The 24142-nt window shown below is 31.6% G+C and overlaps 1 protein-coding gene across 1 annotated transcript in view; it reads left to right on the forward strand.

The window, feature by feature from the left end:
• Nucleotides 1-24142, forward strand: part of LOC118182066 (protein RCC2 homolog) — a 77324-nt gene that overhangs the window by 35384 nt on the left and 17798 nt on the right. The window contains exons 3-4 of the mRNA XM_035351347.2: nt 2365-2505; nt 8133-8264. Of these exons, the coding sequence (XP_035207238.1) occupies nt 2365-2505; nt 8133-8264 (273 nt within the window). The remainder of the gene's footprint in view (nt 1-2364; nt 2506-8132; nt 8265-24142) is intronic.

A 24142-nucleotide genomic window follows, 5' to 3' on the forward strand; every position in this document is an offset into this window, starting at 1 on the left:
ATGATAGTATCTATATTTTGAGAGAATAATTATCTGTTTATGGCAATTCCAGTCTTTATATGCACCTATATATAAAAGTTGCAATATTTGGATTACGGCCAAGGTACAAAGGGCTGTCTGCCCAAGGGTCCTCCTGCCAGGGTCTTCCTGGAGGACTTTTTAAGAGAAATTGGTTGGTAGCGTGCAGCCAGCTGGTTGACCAAAATATGAACCGAACCTAGATTTTACCGCTCGACCTCTGGTGGGTCTATATAAATAAATAAATAAAGTTAATAAATCCATTTGAAATTTTATGATACTAGTATTAATTTCACCAGTTTTTCAGTGTCATCAAGAATGTATTTTGCCTTAATATTTCCTCTTTTTATTGTAATTTTTGTATCTAATATTGCTATTTAAAACATGCAAAATGCAATGCGATGAACTGAACATATAATCAGTAAAATCCTTTTTTTATAGTAAAGGAGAATATTTTAAAAAAACTATGCGAAAAGGAGAAAAAAGCTTTTATCACAAAAATGGAAGAAAGAACAATGAACAGTAATGTAGTTGAAAGATGAAATACTTACGATATAATAGGGAGAAGTATCAGTAAATTAAAAAAAAAGAACTAAATAAGGATACTAATGAGAAAGGTAAACAAAACTAATATCACAAAAATACAGGAGGATTTGTTGAATATATAAATATAAGCTGTTGCACAACGTTTGTAACAAAATGAATACGAATTGCCGATTTATGTGAGAAATAGTTAAACATAATTTTCAAGTATAAATTAAAACTCTTAATCAGTACATGTAATTCTAAATTCAGTTTGTAAACAAAAACTGATTATGTACTGATTTTAGGTGTATTTTAGTACTAACTGCTAAGACGTTTAGTATTTACTGCTGAGATGTATTTTCATTACTACGCAAAGTCAAAATTTATTATACCACCATTTGACAATTACGGTATTTAATGGCATATAAGACGCACTTTTTTTTCATAAATTTGGTCTCAAAAAAGTTACTGCGTCTTATACGTGAAGGTAATTGCATTCAATAATTGTTTATTTGGCTTTTAAGAAACATGAGAACTAAAAGAAACCATGCTGTTGAAACTTTTTTTCCTTGTGTGTGGCCGTCTATATAAGGGTGCGTCTTATATGCCGTCAAATACAGTACTTAGCACGAAATCTCACCATCTTATGTTTCCCTAGTGTAGGGAAAGAGATAGCAAAAAAGAGAAAAAATTCCTTTCTTTTATTCCCTAGTATCTTATGTGAGAATTAACAAAGGCAACCTTAAGGAAAGGTTTCAAAACAGTAATACTTTCCCTTTACAATGGCAGCAAAAAGGGGTGGAAATGAATTTGGATTAACCTTCCTTTTAAGTGAAACCTTTCCAAACTTCCCAGTCTTTTAAAACTTAAACTGTTAAACACAGATGTTATGTCAAACTTAGTGACTTTATATGCTGTATTGCAGGGATACCCAACTCATAGCTCCCATGTCTGTCCCATTTTCAGTTTTGTGAAGTGAGATGGCAAGACAGGAAAAGGAAAGTGAAATTCCAGTTATGCCACATGCTCAAAGGTGCAGCTGACCTAGGCCCGCTTAGATAGATCTTTTTCAGGGGGCTTTGAGCCAACACTGTTCTACACTAGATTTACTACTCTCATTATTCTACACATTATCATTGAACTGATCCTTATGAATACCTTTGCCGCAAAACGTCTACTTATTTTACTGTCTCACCATTTGCCTTTTGCCATAGCCTGCATGAAACACACACCTGTGAGCACAGAACGAATTTTCAAAGTTCTGCATAAAATAGCTGATTTGGGGGTTTCATACAGGTATAAAAAATATTCGCTTCTTCTATGTGTATTAGTTATTAATTTCAAGAGATTAATGGTTTTGTAGTTCGTGTAATCATGTCATTATATGACTCCGGAAAAAAGAGTACCTAAAATTAAATTTTACAGTGAATTTGAAGAGAAATATTTTTCAATATTTTTTTAGATTGAATGTATTTGTGTGATTTATGATGTGTTTGGTTTCTGCTGAAAAAAAAGCAGCATGAAAAAATATTTTACAACAGCTCATAAAAAATATGATAATAACAATCTAAGAAAATGTAGAGTGAAAGAATTGAAAAGCATTCTCTTTTCCCAACAATCTGTTTACCAAGTTACCAAATAAAATGAAGGTTGCATCATGTAAGGTTTCATTTATACTTGCACTTCCCAAGAAAACCTTTGTGAAAAGCAGCATAATTAAAGAAGCTAAAAGTACATGGTTGGAAAAACTTTCCGTGTCAGTATTGTGAATTAAACTTGTGAATGTAATACAAATCTAATGTAAAGTATTTTTATTTAAAGCTAAAGGAGCTGTAGGAAGAAATTTATGGGGCCCTCATCGCTTAGCATCTCTACAAGGTATCAGGGTGGTATCTGTTTGTGTAGGAAGCTGCGCTGTGCACAGTGTAATCATAATAGAAGGAGGCCAAGCATTAACTTGGGGTAGGTGTTTTAATATTTCTGTAAATTTTAAATTTTAGAAATAATTTAGGTAACATTAATAAACATGTAATATATGCTATAACTTACGGTTCATTTAAGTTTTCCTATTCTCTTGCAGCATTAAATAAACTGGTGTTTCTTAAAAAGATTTGTTTAGCATTGTAACTGACTTCTTATAATTATTTTCTAGATAAATAGTGAATTCTAAAATGTTATATTTTCCCATGAGTTTGTTTGATCTAATATTTCAAAGGAAGTACTTTATATTTCTCTCGTTTTTATTAATTTTAATAATAATGCATAATCAGCTTTATGTACTTAAAACCGGCACTGTATAAATAAAGTTAAAAACAAGAAAATAAATTGATAAAAATTTTGCTTTTTTTTTTTTTTTTTTTGCCCATTTCATGTATTTTTAAATGCTGCATAACAGAAGTCAAACTAGAATATACCAGATGTTTCCAGGTTTTAGAACCTAAGGCAGGTTTTTAACTTATAAGACATCTAATTTCAATTTTCATTTCATTTCTTTCAAACATTTATTTGCTTGAAAATTGTAGTTCATTGATCAGATGTCATTTGCGCTTTTCAGGTATTGTTAAGGCTGTCTAGCCAATTCTTTTAAAGCATCAAACTTAAAAGTGTTCTGAGAATTTTTCTCAGGTGAACTAGATAAGATTATGTTCTCTTTTATTATAATCGTGTTTGTAAATATTACTGAATATGTCTTTAATGAACCATTTATATCTCTATACTTTTTACTATCTAGAAGAGTAAATTTGAATTTTCTTATCACCTATTTGAGACTGTGTTTCACTAAAACTGTTGCTGGGTATTCAAAATTGCAAAGTACTTTTAGTTCACCCAGGATTCTATTTCTGACATTTGAATAAGCTAGCTGCCTGATATTTCAACAGCTCTCCTCATGTGCAATGTAAGTATATTAGTATAGCCTGTTTTTTTTTAGAAAGTCATATTTTTCCATTGGCTGGTAGCAGTTAACTTTACTGTAATCTAGTCCATATATTGGGTCATGACTGCTGTTATCCTGATTTTCTTCTGCAAAATCATCTCCCAACATGTCTTCATTCACAATCAACTTCATTTGGCAATTTATTTGAGGTATTTATTCAGAACCTGGATGAAAAATATTTGTCCCCATGCAAAAAGCCCATGCCATTCCAACCTCCACACAAAGGAATGTCTGTGATAGCAGTTCAAATGCATTTGGTATTATAACATCATTTTCTCCCACAAGAGCTTTGAAGCTGGTATATGTTAACTCATGACTATTTAATTATACGTTTATTTTTAGTAAAAGCTTAACAATAACTTATGGGAAAAGTTTTTTTTTTTTTTTTTTTTTTTTTTTTTTTTTTTTTTTTTTTTTTTTAAATTCAAACCTTTCCTTTAGCTGTTTCTTTCATTTTAGTATACTCAAACTTCATGTGATTGCAGAAAAAAACTAAATTAGCATGATTTAACTGTATGTAAACCAGAAGAAGGTACTTCTTTCTTGTACAGCCCTGGTTATTTAAATGCCGCCAATATTATTAATGAATCTCCAGTGTATATTTCCAACACTTGGCATTCCTAGCCAGGTTTATTGCTTGCCACATGTAAAGCACTTGTTGTATTTCTAATGTATTTTCTGTTTTTTTTTTTTTTCAAGAAAATGTTAACAATTTTTTATTTACCTAAGCGTCTAGGAGATCCTGTATCCTTCTTCCTGAAGAAAGGCATTATAAACTGCATTCTTATACATGAAAATGACCAAATAAGTAATATGGGCTGTAAAAATAAAGAAGCACTTCTCAAAGTGTTCCTGGTTACACCCATTGGCTGTTTGGCAGCATGAAGTTGATTGATAATACTGGCACCGTTTAAATAAAGGGTGCCATGATAATATGGAAATAACCAGAAAATTTATAAACAAATTTAAATGGAACTAACTGACAAATGGTATGAGAAAAATCTTCTACACAGTTAAAATTTATATCTAAATCACTTCCATACTGTTTTTCTTCTATGGTTGTCTCCAAAACCATGTGTAGTCTGTCTGCCATGAGAAGAGACTTGGCTATACCTTCATGATGTCTTGGACAATCCCAGTATATTATGTTAAGTAAAACAGGAGTAACAGTGCATGCTGTCTATAAAGTGGAATTTTGATTCACTCATTTGCCACTTTTGATAAGTTCTCTGTGTCTCTCCCAGCATTGAAGCTCTCCTTCCTAGCAAGCAAGGCCAAGTTTTTCCTCGTGGATGAATGAACTATACAGTCCTCAAATCTTCATTCTTATTTCTCTGTATATCTGTCACATAAAAATAAATCTTTGGGCTTAATTCATTCTTTAACTATAGTAATAAATTCAAAGTAATGTGTATTGTTATACTATTTAAATCTTCTGGCTAGACAATTTTTAGGAGGAAAATGTTTTTACCCAATGACCATTACTGAAGCTTAACAAGTGTAAGAAATAAATATAATATTTTCATTGAGACACATATTTATAATAATTTTATATAAAGAATTCCTAACTGAAATAAATCAGCCTTATTGAATATTTGTCATTCACAATACAGCAAGAGTGAGAAAGAATTAACCTGTAAATAAGTATATCAATTATGCTGATTTGTAATGAACTCTGTAATTCAAAACATGTAAAGTTTTCATATTTATGCACAGATTAGGTGATATTTCAGCCTCATCATTTGTAACTTCTTCAGAATCATTAATCTTATTTAGTCATTATAAGTTAACTTCAAGCATGATCATTTGATATCTCAGATAGAAAGTCATATGTATTCCAGAATTTCTGTTGTCTATAAAGATATGGAGTTGTTTGTTTAGAACAGGGATAGGCAGCCTGGTTCCTACTGACCACTAATAGGCGATTTAAGCTTTCACAGTGGGTGGTGGAGGTTTTGCCCTATAATGATCAAGGAAGATTGAAACCTGTATGGATGTATAAATATATACTACATACCACTTAAAGTTTAGTTCTGTTCTTGACAATTACCCTTTGTGCAGTGCTCTTCTGTTTCCATATATTTATACAGCTTTGTTTATTAATGCTGTCTGTTAAAAATTTAATATTGTAAATTATACAGGGTGATTTCTTTTAGAACTGAACTATTTCATTGGGCTGTAGTTTATTTAAAAAGCATTAGATTTTAATGTGATTTGCAGCAAATGATTATTGAGGAAGGATGAAAATTTAGTGTTCCGTCCCGTTTTTTTATATGCAATGCCGAAAAAAAGAAGAAATAATGAAAACCACACATTCCATGAAATTCCATACAAGAGGACTGCATACTTTTAAAGTCAGAACAGTTTGATATTTTATGTCTATCGTGATAAACCATGGACATTAGATGAATTAAAAGCCAGCATTTCTAGGGAAATTACAAACATCACTGCCCACACATTGTGGAGTGTTGCAGCCAACATGGATCGGCGAGTTTGGTTATGCTTTCGCCAGGAGGGTGATAATTTTCAACACCTATTGTAGAGTAAGTCATTATGAACCTTTATAACCTTCACAAACCTTTGCTAATCACGTTTGGCATGCAATATGGCAATCAGAGTTTTTAACAATGTTTTATAGGTGCAAGCCATCCCTCCTTATATAGCATTTGGTGGTTTTTATTATTTATTTTTTGCACCATTGCACATAAAAAAAAAATGGGACAGATCACTAAGATTTCCTCCTTTCTGAATCTTTTGTCGCAAACCACATTAAAATTGGATACTTCTTAACAAAACTACAACAGCCCAATGAAATAGGGCAATTTGAAAAGAATCACCCTGTGGTATAAATAAATGCATAAATTTCGGTACATATTTTTTACTAAACTTCCCTTTTGTGTCGTGTTATGTTATGCTGTGTTAAGTTACTGTGAACAGGTGGGCGGTTTAGAAATTTTAATGCCTACAAAATGGGCATTAGGTATAAAATGGTTGGCTACCCATGATTTAGAAACTACCCTTTTGAAAATCCATTAGAGAGCAAAAGTGTTCAAACACATTGAGTTTATTATTGTGCACTTGGCTCTTAGCTTTTCAGTTATCACAGAATTAAAAAAAAAATTAACTTTTAAAGTAGTAATACTCTATCAATTCTCAAGTAATTCCTTGATTACTATGCTGAATTAACAAGATAGTGTTGCCAGGTAATGAAACTTCATTACGCTTCAATAAGAAAAATATTTAAGCATAATGGTTTATTTCTCCATTGCACTTTATTAGTTGTCAAAAATCGCCTTTGCCCATGTTTTAGGAAATGATTAAGAGAATTTCTTAACATATATGAAACATGACAAGTTTTAACATTTATTGGTTATAACCATTTTATCTTTTTTATTATTCATGTTAATGCATAATAAAACTGTAATACCTTTAATAGCAGTTTTGCACCCAATGCTCAATCATAAACATCAGTGCCATTGCATATTTTTCAAAGTTAGCGGTAGATAATAGTCTGTAGTTTAGGTTTCCTCTGCAGAAAAATCTGCATCTTTTTTGACATCGTGATTTCATTTGTAAACTATATTTTCTTGTTTTCTTCTGTGTTTTCTCTCTTCCAGCCATTTCTAGTAGCTAAGCTGTCTCTGTTTTCTTACATAAGTCATTTGCTTTTTGATGCATTTATGTATACTTTTTTTTCATGCATTTAAAGAATGGGCATTTATTTTTGAAGCTTATTATTAAAAGGACATAGTTTTGAAGCTTACTCAGCAAATGATTATCACAGATTTATTATCCAGGTTTTTGAATTGATAACAAAAAGAGAACCAATTGCAATAAATGATGATTTAATGCATATTTAGTACAGAACCAAGCGTATATGATAACATTAAGTGAAATTGCATTAAATGGCAACCATCATAATGATTGTTAGATAGCCTTTTAAAAATCATATGATTCCATTAGAGATAAACCACAAAGAAATTAAATCCCTGTCTTCTAGTCTGAAACTGCAAAGTAGTATTCTAATACAGGTGTTCTGATGTTACCAGATCGTTTAAAAATTCTTTTTTTTTTAACCTAGCTAAAAATTATTTTTTTTAACCTAGCATACTACTTCAGTGTTATAATGTATTACTGAAAATGTTTAATACACTAACTTTGGTGTGCTAATATTTTTGTAACTAAAAAAGTAATTCAAAATTTTCAGAGTGAGTTTAAATTTTCTTTAGTTCAACTACACACTTCATTCAATATCCTTTGCGCTTGTAGAAAGAGTGTTGGAATAAGTGTAGTGCTGTTCTACACTTAAAGAATTTTTTTCTGTGTAAAGCAGAATTTCTGTCATATGCACTTTACTGTGGACTTATTTGTACTTGAAAGACTTCCCTATAATAGTTAAAAACTGATGTTTTCAGATTAATTTCTCTTCATGTCTCCCCTTCATATATATAAACACGAACCACATTTATGTATGTAGAGAATGAAATGTATCCCCTTAAAGGAGAAAATCTTGTTTCCTCCATAATTAACCAAAATATTTCTTTTTCAGTTATGTACTTTATTCCCTAATTTAAAAATTGTAATAATTTGATGAACACTGATTAGTGTTAATTTGCATTTAGTGACTGTATGTGTTGAATGTATTTTAATATAGGTCGTAATGATAAAGGTCAGCTGGGTCATTCTGACACTAAAAGAAGAGATATTCCTACTGTAGTGGAAGCTCTAAAGGATCATCAAATTGTAGCTGCAGCATGCGGACGAGGGCACACCTTATTTTTATCAGGCAAGTTATATTAATTTGAATCTTATTGAGTGCTGTAAAATGGATCTTCATGATCAGTTGCAGTTATTGAATTGCACATAGAAGTAGCTATATGCCTGAATTTAATAAATATTACTTTAGTAAATATGTTCCTTTGAATAAAGAAATAATAAGTATTTATATGATGTTTGAATATTAAGTTAATCATCGAATACTATTTAATAGTTAAAAATTGTATACAGTCAAAAGTCGTTAATTCGGACACCCATAATCCGGAATGATCTATAATCCGGACCTCAAAGCTACAAACTTTCTGCGCATAAGACCTTTATGGCTGCAAATATGCGTGTGAGCAAAATACGTTTACGAATGCGCGCTTAATGTATAACAGACGGTATAAGCTAAGCTAAAATTATCTAATTTAGTTAATGTTGCAGACTGCGTTGTTCCTTAATCTTCTAATTGGATTTGGCTTATTATTTTTTGCAGACTGTTAGAGCAATTTTATAAAAGTAAGCTTGAACTTTCGATTATGTCAAATAGAATTTCTGATATATATTTACTAATATGTAAAGGATCTACAAAGCGAAAGTATGTTTCGAAGTCCATTAAACAAAAAGTGGAATTGCTGCAAAAAATGGATAAAGGCATATCCCTTGTTTATCTAAACTTTGTTTATCTTTAACGCCGCGGTGCGCAATGATATATAATATTGTGCCAAATGTTATAATAATTAATGTGCACTAAGCCTGAATTACTGGATAACGTGCAGGATGGAAGTGTGTGATCTGGAAAATAAATAGAATTAAGTTAACTTACCCCCAAAGATGACACTTCAAATGATGTGAATTATGAGAAATTTATTGTACCTTGACATCGTGAAAATGCAAGATAATATTATCATAAATCAAGAAATATAACCAGACATAAGACAATTTACCACGTGCTACTATTTTTGAGTCCTAACATTTGTGCACAAATGCGTTGAAGATCCAGTCTAATAAATCTCAGTTCATCTTCGTTGCAGAAAGTTACAAGATACCAGAATTGAAATTTTATAGGCAAGGTGTACCACTTCGATGATTATTTCAATATATTTTTTTTTTTTTTGGAACATGTGTCCAACTCAAGATGCGACACGTGCACAGAAATTCCTCTCAAGTTGTCAAGCACCATTCATCTACCGCAGAAGCCAACATCTAAATCAATTTGAATAATTCTTCTGCTTACTGTATTTTTTTACAAAACTGCATCCTCTTGAAACTATGTGGAAGTGGTTGTTAGAAATGCACAAAAAGGAACTAATTGCAGACACGCATCATCCCCGGTGAGGACGGTCAGATGGCCGCCCTACACTTTCGGAGTCTCGTAGCAGAAGAGAGCCAAAACCGGTTGTCATCGTCAACCTCGCTCTGTCATTGAGTGGTCGCAGTGAAGACATGAAGCTGAATAAATGTGGAGGCTTGCCTGCACATTCCCTCCGGCCAAAGGAGAAAAAAAGCAGCACAGTTCACAAAATCATATCACAATACTTTGATGAAGCACAATCCTAATTTGCAGATGAGACTTGATGTATTTGCAATCACTTAAATCTGAATTCTAGGATCTTGTCCATTTGAAATTAGCACATGTTAATTTAATCAAATCTGTCTGGCATAATCCAAATTATGATGAATCAATAAATTATCAAAATCTTATTGTGTCAGACAATATATTTCAATATATTTTTTTTTGGTTAGAATTAAAGTTAAAAATTAAAACTAAGAACTAATACATAAAATACATGATACACATACAATAGCATAGATTTCACTACAATCTGTAGACACATTACATTTGTAACTGAATACATCTTGTATGTCATACAATCTTTTTCACTGTTGTTAACAACTCTTGATTACTATATATCTCTTACTCAACAATATTCAAATCATATCATTTTATCAACTCTTAAATACCATACATTTTTTCTTATAATATTTGTAAATGTTTAAGAATGATTTACTCTACAAACTTTCTTTTACAACTTAGTTATTCCCAATTCTCAAACTGTTAAAATAGCACATTATATATATATATATATTTTTTTTTTAAATTCCATGACCTTAGTCAACCTGGACCAGCCTGCAACTGACCAAAGTTATAAATGAAGGTGGCCAACCTACACCCACCCATACTAACCAAGAAACTCCAAAAAAAAAAAAAATTAATTGGAACTAAATCCACTACATTCATAAAGTTTGATGAGTGCTATTAATTAGTTAAATTTGACCTCAGAGGAACTCTTTTAAACAATTTACTACAATGAATTTTTTGAGTTTTGTTGTCAGTGATATTTTCAATTAAATAGTTTTTATTTCAAAAAAATTTTACGATTTTGAAAGGACCAGTGTATTTTGGCTGTAAGGCATGAGGTGGTTGTAAAGCCTTTATAAATACTTCGTCTCCAATGTTAAATTTAGGACTTTCTCTGCCCTTCACAACTTTATCTTGAGTCTGAAAATACTTTTCTTCATTTTGTTTCACTAACTCTCTAGTGGCTTTAATGTGTTCCTTTTGACGCAACAAGTACTGTGAAGGATTGTCTACAGCATGTGGTTCATTATTTAAGTCTAAAGGTGTATTGAGTTCTGGCCTGAAAAATAACTGAGCAGGAGTGAAACCAGTTAATATGTGTTTTGAATTATTGTAATGCAGTTTAAAAAATGCCAATGTATCAGACCATTCAAAACCTGATTAGATAATGAAGCTATGCTTTCTTTCATAGTTCTGTGAACTCGTTCTGTGATCCCATTCGATTGTGAGTAATAAATGGAACTTTTTCTGTGTTCAATACTTGAATCTGTTAAAAAATTCTCAAATTCAGCCGAACAATAATTTGACCCGTTGTCAGATTACATTATCTTCAGAATACCGAATTTTGAAAAATACAGATTCATACATCTTATGATTGTTGCAGAAGTGATACTGGTTAAAGGAATAGCCTCTAAATATCTCGAGTAATGATCAGTAATTGTTAAAATGAAAAATTTACCATCGTGTGACCTGAGTAATTTACCTACTATGTCAATAGCTAACATTTGTCCAGGGGCTAAATCAGACTTTTTTATATTACTTGTGACTGTTCTAGAAGATTTGGGTTTATTTTCCAAACATTGTTGACAATTTTCACAAAAGTTTTTTGTGTCTAAAAACATGCCCTTCCAGAAATATTTCTTTTTTATGAATTCATAAGTCTTGTTGGTGCCAAAATGTGGAGCATGAGCAATCTCTAAACAAGGGTTCACTAAAGAATTTGGAAGTAGAATTTTGTTTTCTAAATGCCTTGTCTTTAAATGATGTGCTCTAAGTCTTAATCATTACTATACCATTTTTCTGATCAATAAAATGTTTGCTACAAATCTCAGAATTGTTATTGTTAATTTTGTTTATGATGTTGTAATGATTTTATCATCTTTTTGGTGATTAACTATATTTTGACTGCTTAATTGATTATTTTTTGGTTGAAATAAGTTAATATTGTTTACATTATGAGATTCTTCAGGAACTCTGGAAAAGAAAATCAACAGGATTAGAAAAACAAGGTATGTGCTTTAAAGTGTAATCAGAATCCTGTAAATACAATAACCATCTGGCCACAATATCAGGCTGCTTATCCAATTGCATATGAAAAGTGAGAGGTTTAGCATCAGTTAAGATGTTAAATTTTTTTCCATACAAATGTTCATGAAAATGTTTCACAGATGAAAATATAGCATAGAGCTCACGTCTAATAGATGGATACCTAGTCTCAGCAGGAGTCAGAAGTTTCGAATAAAATTCTACAGGAAAGAATTTGTCATCAATTTTGTGCAAAAGTATACCACAAATAGCTACTTTAGAAGCATCAGTAATTAAAAAAATTTCATGATTATCATCATATTATGTTTTTTATAGTAGGCTTTTCTAACATTATTGGCTGTAACAGATCTAAAGCATCCTGACAATCTTGATTCCAAACAAAGGCACATTTCTTTTAGTCAAGTGTACTATTGGCTGAGTGATCTCAGCAAAATTATGTATTAAGTGTCTAAAATAATTCATCATACCAAGAAAAGCTTGAACTTGTTTAACATCTTTTGGAATAGGGAATTTTGAAACTTTTGCTATATTATCTTCAGAAGGAGAAAAACCTGCTTTAGAAATGTTAAAACCTAAATAAGTTATATCAAATTTCCATAGCTGCACTTTAGCTGGATCTAAAGTCAAATTGAATGCTCTAAGCCTATCAAAAACCTTTTGAAGAATTACTTTCATTTCAGATACACTGTCAGCAGCAACAATAATATCATCCAGAAAAAATTGAACATTACTACCTTTGATATCATTTAAAAATTTTGAAATTAATGTGTGAAAATAAGAAGTACTATTGCGTGAACCAAAGGGAAGTCTACAAGGATGAAAATTGCCAATCTCGGTGCAAAAAGCCAACTTTTCTTTATCAGATTCTTGTAACTTAATTTGGAAAAAAGCTGATTTCAAGTCGAGTACACAATATAAATTCCTACTAGCTATGTTGTGTAAAATTTCAGAAATTTTTGGTAAACAGATTTTGTAAGATTCTGTTATACTGTTTAATAGGCGATAGTTTACAACCATACGAAATTTTGGTGTGTTTTTATCCTCACCAGGTAAATTCTTTTTTCTGACAAATATAACAGGAAAACTATAACTGGAAGAAGATGGTTCTATTATGCCAGCCTCTAATAATTTTGCAATTTCTTGTTGTGCATACTGTTTAGGAATGAGATAAGGTCTTGTCTGAATAGGAAAATTATGATGAAGTTTAAATTCTGGCACAACTTTATCAGTGGATCCTAAAGTGTTATAAGACTTTGAAAATACAGCATAGTTATTCATTAAAAATTGTATCATTTCACCTTTTGCTTTTTCATTTAGATGATCTAGTATAAAATCTGATACATTTAATTTTTCTTTTCTGAGCTTAATTACTTCTTGCAGATTTAGTGTATTTATTTGTAATGTTTCATGACTTTTTGGGTTGACAATATCTTCAAAATGGAATGGCATAGCAGTTCCCGTGACAGAATTCTTTCTTAGAACTAATTTTTCATTCGTATTATTTTCAATGATAGTTTGACTATGGTTGTAACAACCAACTGTATGCAAAGATTCAATGACGTGAAATCTGTTTTGGGATGTTTTTGGATAAAGTAAAATTTCTTTCTATTGTTTTAAAACTTCAGGTACAGTTAAGGAAATAATCTGAGATTGACCTGGCATGACAGTAATATTAGAAACCATCCTTACTGCATTTAAATTGCAGTTTTTCTTTTTTGTATTTTTAACCGAATTGGTTACTGTTTTATTAGGAGAAGTTTCCTCAAAGTCCAGATAGGTGTTATCAATTATGAGTTTTTTATTTACGGAATCTAACAAAATTCTGTTGCATTGAATAAAGTCATACCCTAGAATCATTTGATATGTGGAATTCCAAGTGTTTTGAGTAACATAAAATGAATTAGTAAGCCATTTATTTTGAATTTTGAATTTTAAGTTAACTGCAGACATGTAAGGAATAGATGAGTCTTCAATTGTCTTTATTCTAACCATACGAGAAACAAATTCGACTTTAGAAAATTGTTTAATTTCCTCAATTACATCTGGTTGAACCAAAGATAAATTAGCACCTGTATCAAGAAGAGCTTCATAAGTCTGCGAACCAATTTTAACTTTAATTATTGGTAGATAATTAGAATTTTCAGAGCTACAAGACATTAACAATTTGGTAACATTTTTATTTTCATTATTCTTATTTTCTACTAATTTATTTTGGAGTTGATTGCTATTTCCTTCAATCATTTTTTTATATGTATTTTGTCTGTTGAAATATTTCTTATGGCCCCAGTCTTTACAGATCCTTGCAAGGGGTCTAAATTTAGTGTCATATCTCTGGCAAGAACCCTTAATTAGTTTAAATGATTGTTATGCCCTCTTTTGTACTGACTGTTACCTCTATAAGGATGATAAGTCCTACGCCAATTATTACGAAAGTCTCTATGACCTCTGAAAGTTCTACTAAAATAATTATGTCTATCTTGCTTAGGAAAATACCAACAATCTGTTGTTAAGTGTCTTTTGCTACACATATGACAAGATACATTATCAAATCTGTTCGTATTTTGAGATGTAGAAGCACTCTGATTTAATTTTGATTGTGAGCTATTCATCTGCATTTGAGACAATTCATTTATTTTATCTTTTAACTCCTGAATGATTTTATTTTGTTCAAATTTTTCTTTCAACAAAGTTAATTTCCAAATTTTGCTCAGCATTAATGCTGTTAAGATAGGTTTTTTTGGTCATTCAACACATTCTCTATATTACTACCGAGTTCTACAGCCTTATCGAATGAAGATGGACCTAACTTTTTAACTTCAATCCTGCTATCAGCTCTAAGAGCCTCAAGAAATTTTGTGAGTTTCATATTTTCTTTTAACTTCTGCAAGCTAGGATTATCAACCGAATCTTCATTAATGTACTCTATGGCTGCAGTATTTATCTCTTCAGCTAATTCTCTGACAGACTGATTACATTTTTGAGATATGTTTGAAAATTTTTGCTGAATAACCTGAAAAGATTCAACTTTAGCAAATTTCTCTTTTGATAATTTCACTAAATTTTCAAAATCATTTTCCTTGGCTGCCCGTGGGTCATTGACCAAGAATTGTAGAGCTTTATCTTGACAATTAATTTTTAAAATAATCAACTTTTTCTCATTGGGCCATTTTTCAAGTTCTGCCACACTATTTATCTGATCTAAGAAGAAGTTCACATTTTCTGAAACATTATCACTAAATGTGGGTAGAGCAGATGCTAAGGAAGTAGTCATAATGGTAGTCTTAAATTTTGATTTTGGCGTCGATGAACTATAGGGTTACTTATCTTTTTTTTTTCCATTATAACATTCAATTTCAAACACATTAAGATGCACATAAATTTTTGACATAAATACTTAATGTTAAATTTTGTAAGATACAAAATTTTACTTATCAACATGCATAATTATAGCAATAATCACTATAGGGATAAAAAATTTTTTAAATCAATTATCTTAGTTACATACTTATCATAACACTATACTTATCAAATACACGACAATCCAATGTTGGATTATTAAATTCTACTTTTGATTTAAATATATCACATATATCTGAAATTATTTAAATATCATACATTAATTTAAGTCAAGCAAATAATATTAGATAACACACTTTATGTCAAGTTCACAATGCGAATTGAAAAAAATTTTTGTGCTTCTTTAATTATCTGAAATATCCAGGTTCTCAACCTTCAATTTTTTTTTTTTTTTTTTTGAATGGCACCAAATCTTATATAATATTGTGCCAAATGTTATAATAATTAATGTGCAATAAGCCTGAATTACTGGATAACGTGCAGGATGGAAGTGTGTGATCTGGAAAATAAATAGAATTAAGTTAACTTACCCCCAAAGATGACACTTCAAATGATGTGAATTATGAGAAATTTATTGTACCTTGACATCGTGAAAATGCAAGATAATATTATCATAAATCAAGAAATATAACCAGACATAAGACAATTTACCACGTGCTACTATTTTTGAGTCCTAACATTTGTGCACAAATGCGTTGAAGATCCAGTCTAATAAATCTCAGTTCATCTTCGTTGCAGAAAGTTACAAGATACCAGAATTGAAATTTTATAGGCAAGGTGTACCACTTCGATGATTATTTCAATATATTTTTTTTTTTTTTGGAACATGTGTCCAACTCAAGATGCGACACGTGCACAGAAATTCCTCTCAAGTTGTCAAGCACCATTCATCTACCGCAGAAGCCAACATCTAAATCAATTTGAATAATTCTTCTGCTTACTGTATTTTTTTACAAAACTGCATCCTCTTGAAACTATGTGGAAGTGGTTGTTAGAAATGCACAAAAAGGAACTAATTGCAGACACGCATCATCCCCGGTGAGGACGGTCAGATGGCCGCCCTACACTTTCGGAGTCTCGTAGCAGAAGAGAGCCAAAACCGGTTGTCATCGTCAACCTCGCTCTGTCATTGAGTGGTCGCAGTGAAGACTTGAAGCTGAATAAATGTGGAGGCTTGCCTGCACACGCAATGAATTGGAAGTTGATCTGTCAGCACTATCGTTATCTTCAGGGCAGATGTTTTTATTTTATTTGGTTTATAATTCCTTACTAAATGTAGTATTTCATCTGGATGTACTCCGTCTTTGATATGATTTAAATCAAATTCCTCGTCATTATAATTCGCTTCCGATAGCGAAGAAAGTGACAGAGGTTATTGAAAATGAAAAAATTTCGATTCACAAGTTAGTCGGTATTCTCGACACAGCAATTATAGGACTTGAACAGCGGAACTTTGTAACAGAACAAGAAATGATGTCTGTTTATAGAATTAAAGAGAATGTATTATCACATAAAAAACAAAGCAACTTAAACAACTTACATTGAAAGAAATGTTTAATAAAGTAAACAAATAAATATTAAGCCTTTTTTTTGGTAAATTTTGATACCCTTTAGATCATATTTGTTCGTTATTTCATAAATTACGTTTCATATTTTTAATTTTATAATTTCTGCATGCCATCTTACCAGATTTAAACTGATGATCTATAATCCGGAATCGCCGAAGTCCCTAAGAGTCCGGATTAAAGACTTTTGACTGTATACTATCTATTAGAATATATGCTCTCTCATATCTATGAAAAATAAAACAGGCACTTATGAACCTCAAAATTGAAGGTGAAAATTAGCGTGTGTTTGTTCAATCCTCAGTTGTTACATAAATGTGTTTTGGCAACATGGTTTGCCTATTTTGGTGACATAGTGAATTGTTTCATGAATATTTTTCAGGGGAATGGCTATAATCAAAATGTACCCATTATTAAGTAAAGTAACACAAATTATATTATATACCAGAGTGTGTGGTCTCTCCTATCCATGAAAGTAAAGAGATTTTGATATTTTAGTTTCATCCACTAAAGATGAGTGAGAAATGAAGAAATGCAGTTCTTGTAAAGGACAGCCTAACATACTGTTTCAATGATTGGTACCAATAATACCTGACTTTCCTACTTCTAAGCTTGCTTTATTTCCAGCCACTTATAGCATCACCAATCTTACATTTTGTAGTTTTCAGCTGTGTTAAGTAAATGTGAACCTAAAAAGAAGAGCTGCAATGATATGTTATTTAATGGAAATAGTGTGAGTACTAGAAGCTTTTCATAAACTATGGTTTCATATTTTTAATTTTATAATTTCTGCATGCCATCTTACCAGACTTTAACTGATGATCTATAATCCGGAATCGCCAAAGTCCCGACGAGTCCGGATTAACGACTTTTGACTGTAGTTGCAAAATTATGTATTTTTCTTGCTTTTTAATATTGTTAATGTAGAGAATGGTGGAGAATAGTTCACACGTAGAATAGTTTATTTATTTACATTAAAATGAAGTAGAAAATAATCATCAAAACATTTTAAACACGTCTGTTCTTGCTATCTTTCAGCTGTCATCTCACTTTGGCCTCATCTAGGTGCCACTTTTAAGTAATCTTACTCAGTTACATTTCCCACATAATTCGGCCATCCGACATAGTTTTCTGCCCTCGTATGAGAAGAACAAACAGTGAAATTTAACATATATGAAAGAAAGTAAAAAGAAGAATATTAATAGTATTAACCAATAAATGAAAATACTAAATTAATACAGATAAATGAAAATAGTATTCTATCTGGATCTTTAATAACAGCACCTAGAGGAATAAAAAAAGTAATAGCCAGTAATCATAATCAAGGAAAAGATGGATAGGATTAAAGTCCAAAAGAGTAGGTTCATATGAGAAAATATCCACAAAACACTTAAGTTCAGGTAGAATGTTCTGATGAAGTCCAGGGTTTCATAAATTCAGCGCAAGTGCTTGTTTTCATAGGTCCCTTGAAGAAACGGCATTTTTCAAAATCATAGGTGTCGTTTGGCTTGATTTTCACAATTTTGTAGGGTCCCAGAAATTTGGGTTTCAGTTTAAGACCAGGTCCATATTATGTACACTTGATTGCCACTACATCATGAAGCTGGAACGTACAAGATGGTTTATGTTGTATATGTAAGTTTTACAATTTTCAGCCATTGCACTTTCAAAATCTGTTTAGCTTCTTTGCAAAGGTTTGACGAAAGCATCACAAGCTTTGACGAAATCTGACTGGATCTGCATTTAACATCTCTCTAATTTTATCATGATTAGCAGATTTGATTTTAGTTCCAAACATGAATTTGAATGGAGTTGTTTTATACTGCGTTGGTATGTTGAATTGATCACTTGCTGTACTTCCCCATCGTGTGTATACCATTTTGACGAATTTTGAATCTATAATTTAGAGAAAACAGGAATTATGACGGAATTCAGTCTCTCACTTTGTCCATTGGCACGAGGCAGTCCTGTGGTAATTTAAATGTACTGGATATTGTTGGTTCAACAATAGTCTTGAAAATCTTCCTTTATCTGAAGTTATATGTAAAGGATTTCCAAATGCGAATTTTTGATTTTTCCAATTTAGATAATTACTTTGTCATTATCAGTAAATTTTGTTGGATAAAGCCATACAAACTTTGCAAAAGAATCAATAACTGCAGTTATATACTTGTAATTCTTATGAGTACTTTGAAGTGGTCCTAAATTATCAATGTGATGCATATGAAATGGTACATCTTGTTTGGGTATAGAATGCAACACACTTTCTTGTTTGCCACATTAACGATTAATTAGTATGCTAGGAATGCAATTAGCAATATAGTTGTCAATTTTATCTTTAAATTTAGGTATATAAAATTCTTGTTTGATGAGTTCTTCAGTTCATTTAGAAGCGAAATGTCCACGAAGATGTGTGACCTTAATTGTATCAGTTTGCATTGATTCTGGAACAAAAGTAATTCATTACTGTCTACAGATTTTTAATGTATATCAGTTTTAACACAATAGTCATCATAACTTTTAATGGTAACTGGTACATCATAACTTAAGACTTCTTTGATATATTGGCTGTGATCATCTTACTCTTGATCATTTCGTATTTTCAAAATGAAGTTATCTTGAGTGATGAGTATAACAGGGGAGCTGCTCAATGCATCAACATGTGTCATTCATGTTCCAATTCTGTGTTCTATTTCATCGTCGAAATCTTCCAACATCAGTGCGGCCCACCAGCGGCCGAGCGGTAAAGACGCTGAACACTGGTAGTTCGGTCCGAGGTTCGAATCCCGCGAACGGGCTGCTGCATGGGCGTTTTCGTGGTTTTCCCCATGTGTAACGTGTATACGAGCCAGTTTCCCTTAGAAACTCCTCCACGAAAGGCATCCCTCCCCTTAGGCAGATAGCCCTAGTGTGCTTTGCCATAATTAAATACACCACACCACACCAGACCAACATCAGTGCTCGACATACTATTCGTTTATTTAAGTTTTTCTTGTTCATTGTAATTTTGAATGCATTAAAGTTGGTAATAATTCTGAAGTTTTTTCCTAAAAGATAAACTCTAAATTTTTTCAAAGTTTGAATTACAGCTAATACTTCAAGTTTGTAACTGGTACATTTCTTTTCTGCATCAGATGTCTTTTTACTCATGTAGTCAACAGGATGTAGGCAATTATCAATCATAGGTCTTTGCCTGAGTATACAACCATAACCATGGATACTGGCATCAGTGTGTATTTCAGTATCGCTCTGCTGATTATAGATGCTGAGTATGGTTTTTCACATAAATGTTGTTACAAAAGATTGAAAGCATTTCTTTCATTAAAGTCATTACCTTTATTAATGGTTGAGCAATTATGGAAAATGTAGAATAAGTTTACGGAAATATCCGACGATACCAAGGAAAGATGGAACTTGTTTCAAATTAGTGGTTCTGGAAAATTAAGGACCACTTTCGTTTTTAAAGTAGATGGAAAACTTTACCTTCTTCAATAACATGACCCAAGAATTCAATTCACATCTTCAAAAAATGAGATTTCTTGAAATTAATATCGAATCCATATTCACTAGCAAGCTTTAAGACTCGTTCAAGGCTGTTCGATTCCTTCCTCAAGGGAGGACAACAAGATTATTTCATCATCCATATACAGCAAAACAATACCATCATTAACTAAAGGTCAGAAAATGGTGTTGATGTACCTCTGAAATACAGCCGGAGAATTGCATAGTCCAAAAGGAACCTTGAGAAATTGGTGTTGACCTTCGTGTATGGCAAATGAAGTATACTTCCTACTCTCCTTGTTTACGTCATCGTGTACTGAAACACATGTGGTCCCTGCAACTGATCTAGAATATCTTCAATTAATGGAAGTGGAAACCTGTCCTTTACTATTATTTTATTCAATCTCCTATAATCAATACATAAACGAGATGTTCCGTCTTTTTAACGATTACAACTGGGCTGCAGTATTCTGAGAACTAGGTTCTACTACTCCTTGTTCTAACCATTCAGCTACTTGAGCTTCAACAATTCTTTTTTCTGAAAATGTCAACCTACGAGGCTGATGAAATATAGATTCATTATTTTTTACCGAAATGTTCATTTCTGTGTCTTGTTTTAGTTTTACATGGTACATATTTCGAAACTAATCGTTGCACTTTTATCTCCAAACATATTTGGAACATCAAATTCAATATTTACTTCAGTTTCATCACAAATTAAATCAACTGGAAGAATAACTAAAGTATTTATTTCTTTTATGCACTGGGATCTATTTCTAATCGTAACTTCATTTTCATTTATTAGAGTTTCACCCTGCATTAACATATTAAGTCCTACAATGATGTCACAAGCTATAATTTTCCTCTACACAAATGTCAGCATTACAATTACAATTGTGAACTTGAATACTTTCTTAAAAACAGCCTAATGGTTGTACTCAGCATTTTCCAAACCCAATCAAAGAATTCGAAGGACGTAATTCTTCAACATTTAGTTTATCGAAAACAGATGTTCTAAGCAATGTCGCTTGACCACCAGCGTCTGTTAATGATTTTACCGTTAAATTACCAATCATTATCATTTTGTTCAACTTCGATTCAACATTAACAAAGTGGTTACTTCTGTTTTCAAATTTGTTTTTGGACATTCTGAAGCTTTATGTTCGAAAACTTCATTTAATTCCCTTATCTTTATGAATACAGTTTTTAGAAATAGGATTTTTTAAACCCCAATTAAAACAAATTTTATTGTTAAGACTTCCAGTATATTTCATATCAGATTTACCATCTTTCTTCAATTTACTTTTATTCACATTTTCGGTTTTAAGTTAGTTTTATCATTATAATCATGTTTTGTTTTCGTTCTATCGAAAGTACCTTTACTTTTTGCAAAACCATTCTTCATTACTTCGTATACATTGAGTTTTTCTTTAAATTCAATTAAGTTTTTACATCCGTACAGTAGGATTTTGTTTTCATGCCTATTATTTATTCCTTGTATAATAATGTATGAAGACAGCATCATCTATTTTCCCAAGATTACATACTTTCATTTTTAAGAAATATTCTTGAGCTGATTCAGTATTTTTCATTTTCCTGTGACTTAATAGATCATGTAATAACAGAATTTATTTCAAAAGAGAATTCATCAATTAAAGCTTTTCTTAAATTGAGTTCCAGTTCTATTCAAACAAATAATGCTGCGTTCCCACCAGGCGATCATTTAGCAAAGACACATTTTTGTAAATCTAACAAATTAAATAATGTAGAAGTTTTCTCAAAATGTTCAACCCATTAAACAACATTTTCATGTGATTCTGCATTAAACTTCGTAAAAGAACTTTCGATGTCAGAATAATGTTAACACTCTGCATTATAGAATTTCCAGTAGTTTCATTTTTGCAAGCACAATCACACTGTATAAAAGAATCAGTGTTACTTTTCTAATAAAAAAAAATTTGCACTACATTGAAAAATCATTTTCACTTCTTTTATTTATTAAAACTTCTATTTCCAATTAATGGGAGCTAGACGTTTCGGCACCGGTTATATTTTCACCTAGTGTTTCAATATCACATAATAAAGATAAAATTATTTTTGCTGTTTCTGATTTATTGCCATTTCATAAAATACTTAAAATATTAGAAATTGTGACTAACTCATTAAATGAAAAGCTTTCTTCTATATGTTTTAATTTGTTTTGAAATTCATCACTATCTGAAGCAAAGTAAAAGCCAGAAATGTTTCTGTTTTGACCTATCACCGTCTGCATTGAAAATAAATCAATGTAAAATTCTAATTTTGTCTGTTTTGCAGTTCTTCAATGCAACATTGATTTGTTTTATTCCACTTGGAATCATTGTCAAATATGAAAATAAAATCTACATAACTTCTATCTTTGAAGTTCTTAAATATGTAATCCTACATAGAATTCAGTTATTAATCTTCAAGAATTCTATCCCACTTCTGATACCAAAATTATGTAGATAATGGCATAGAATAGTTTATTTATTCACATTAAAATTAAAAGAAAAGTAAAAGGAATCATTGTCAAAACATTTTCTACATGTCTGTCCTTGTTATCGTTCAGCTCTCATCTTACTCAGCTCATAATCTTACTCAGTTAGAATTTCCACAATATTAATGGCTGTTGTATATTGGAGTAGATGGATGAAAAAATGGTAGCTTGTTAGGAAGAATTTGGTCATTTTGTCATTCTGTGAACACCAAAATGTCTTGTTATTTTTAACTGTGGCTATATAAAGAGAAGACACAACAGTACATTCAGGATAAACTCATGTTTTTAAGTTTCAGCTTTGAAATACCTGTAAGTAAGCCTCTTATGTTTAACTACTGCGTTATACTAGCCTGTCATAAAAGTGATAAAACAATGTTATGATTTAATAAAGCACATAAAATCCTGCTTGTGTAGTGGCTCCATGGCATAAAAGTGCTGCGACTGTTGATGGTAGTTAGCTTGTTTACTGTGGTACAATAAAACTGTTGCTGTGTCCTCTCAATACATAATGTGATAAAAGTCAAATTTCTTTAACATGACCCACTTGCACTAAGTTTATTTCTATCAAGAAATCCTGACATGTTTGCTAAGTTTCTTCGCTGCTCATCTATTACGCCATCGCCAAGCTCCAAATCATTCATTTTATATCATGACCTTTTTTTAGCCGGACAGGATTCATGTACCTGCTGCCTAGAACTCCAGTGAGAAAAGTATCTGCAAGTTCATCGTTCTTAAAGTTAGATATCATCAAGTATTCAAATATGGTCTTTACTTCATTTTGCAAGTTCTTCAGAAAAAGTGCGTGGAACTAACTTCCAATTTGTGCTTTCATTATATATATATATATTCGCATATGCATTTAAGCATGCACATAATACCTTTACGCATTCGCGTATGCATTTACGCATGCGCATAATACGTTTACGCATGTGTGTTTAATGTATAACGGATGGTATAAGCTAAGCTAAAATTATCTAATTATCTATTTCAGTTAATGTTTCAGATTGCGTTGTTCCTTAACCTTCTAATTGGATCCAGCTTATTATTTTTTGCAGACTGTTAGAGCAATTTTATAAAAGTAAGCTTGAACTTTCGATTATGTCAAAAAGAATTTCCGATTCTGGAGCTGCCAAAGGATATACAAAGCGAAAGCATGTTTCGATGTCCATCAAACAAAAAGTGGAATTGCTGCAAAAAATCGATAAAGGCATATCCTTTGTTTCTCTAACCATTCCAAAATGTGTTTATGAATTTCACGCTGCTCTGCGGGAGGGGGGGGAAACGTCGCGGCGCGCAATGAACTGGAAGTTGATCTGTCAGCACTATCGTTATCTTCA

This window comes from Stegodyphus dumicola, chromosome X2 (assembly GCF_044657685.1).
Source record: "Stegodyphus dumicola isolate Sdum_Otavi_A_Nest chromosome X2, ASM4465768v1".
Lineage (NCBI taxonomy): Eukaryota > Metazoa > Arthropoda > Arachnida > Araneae > Eresidae > Stegodyphus > Stegodyphus dumicola.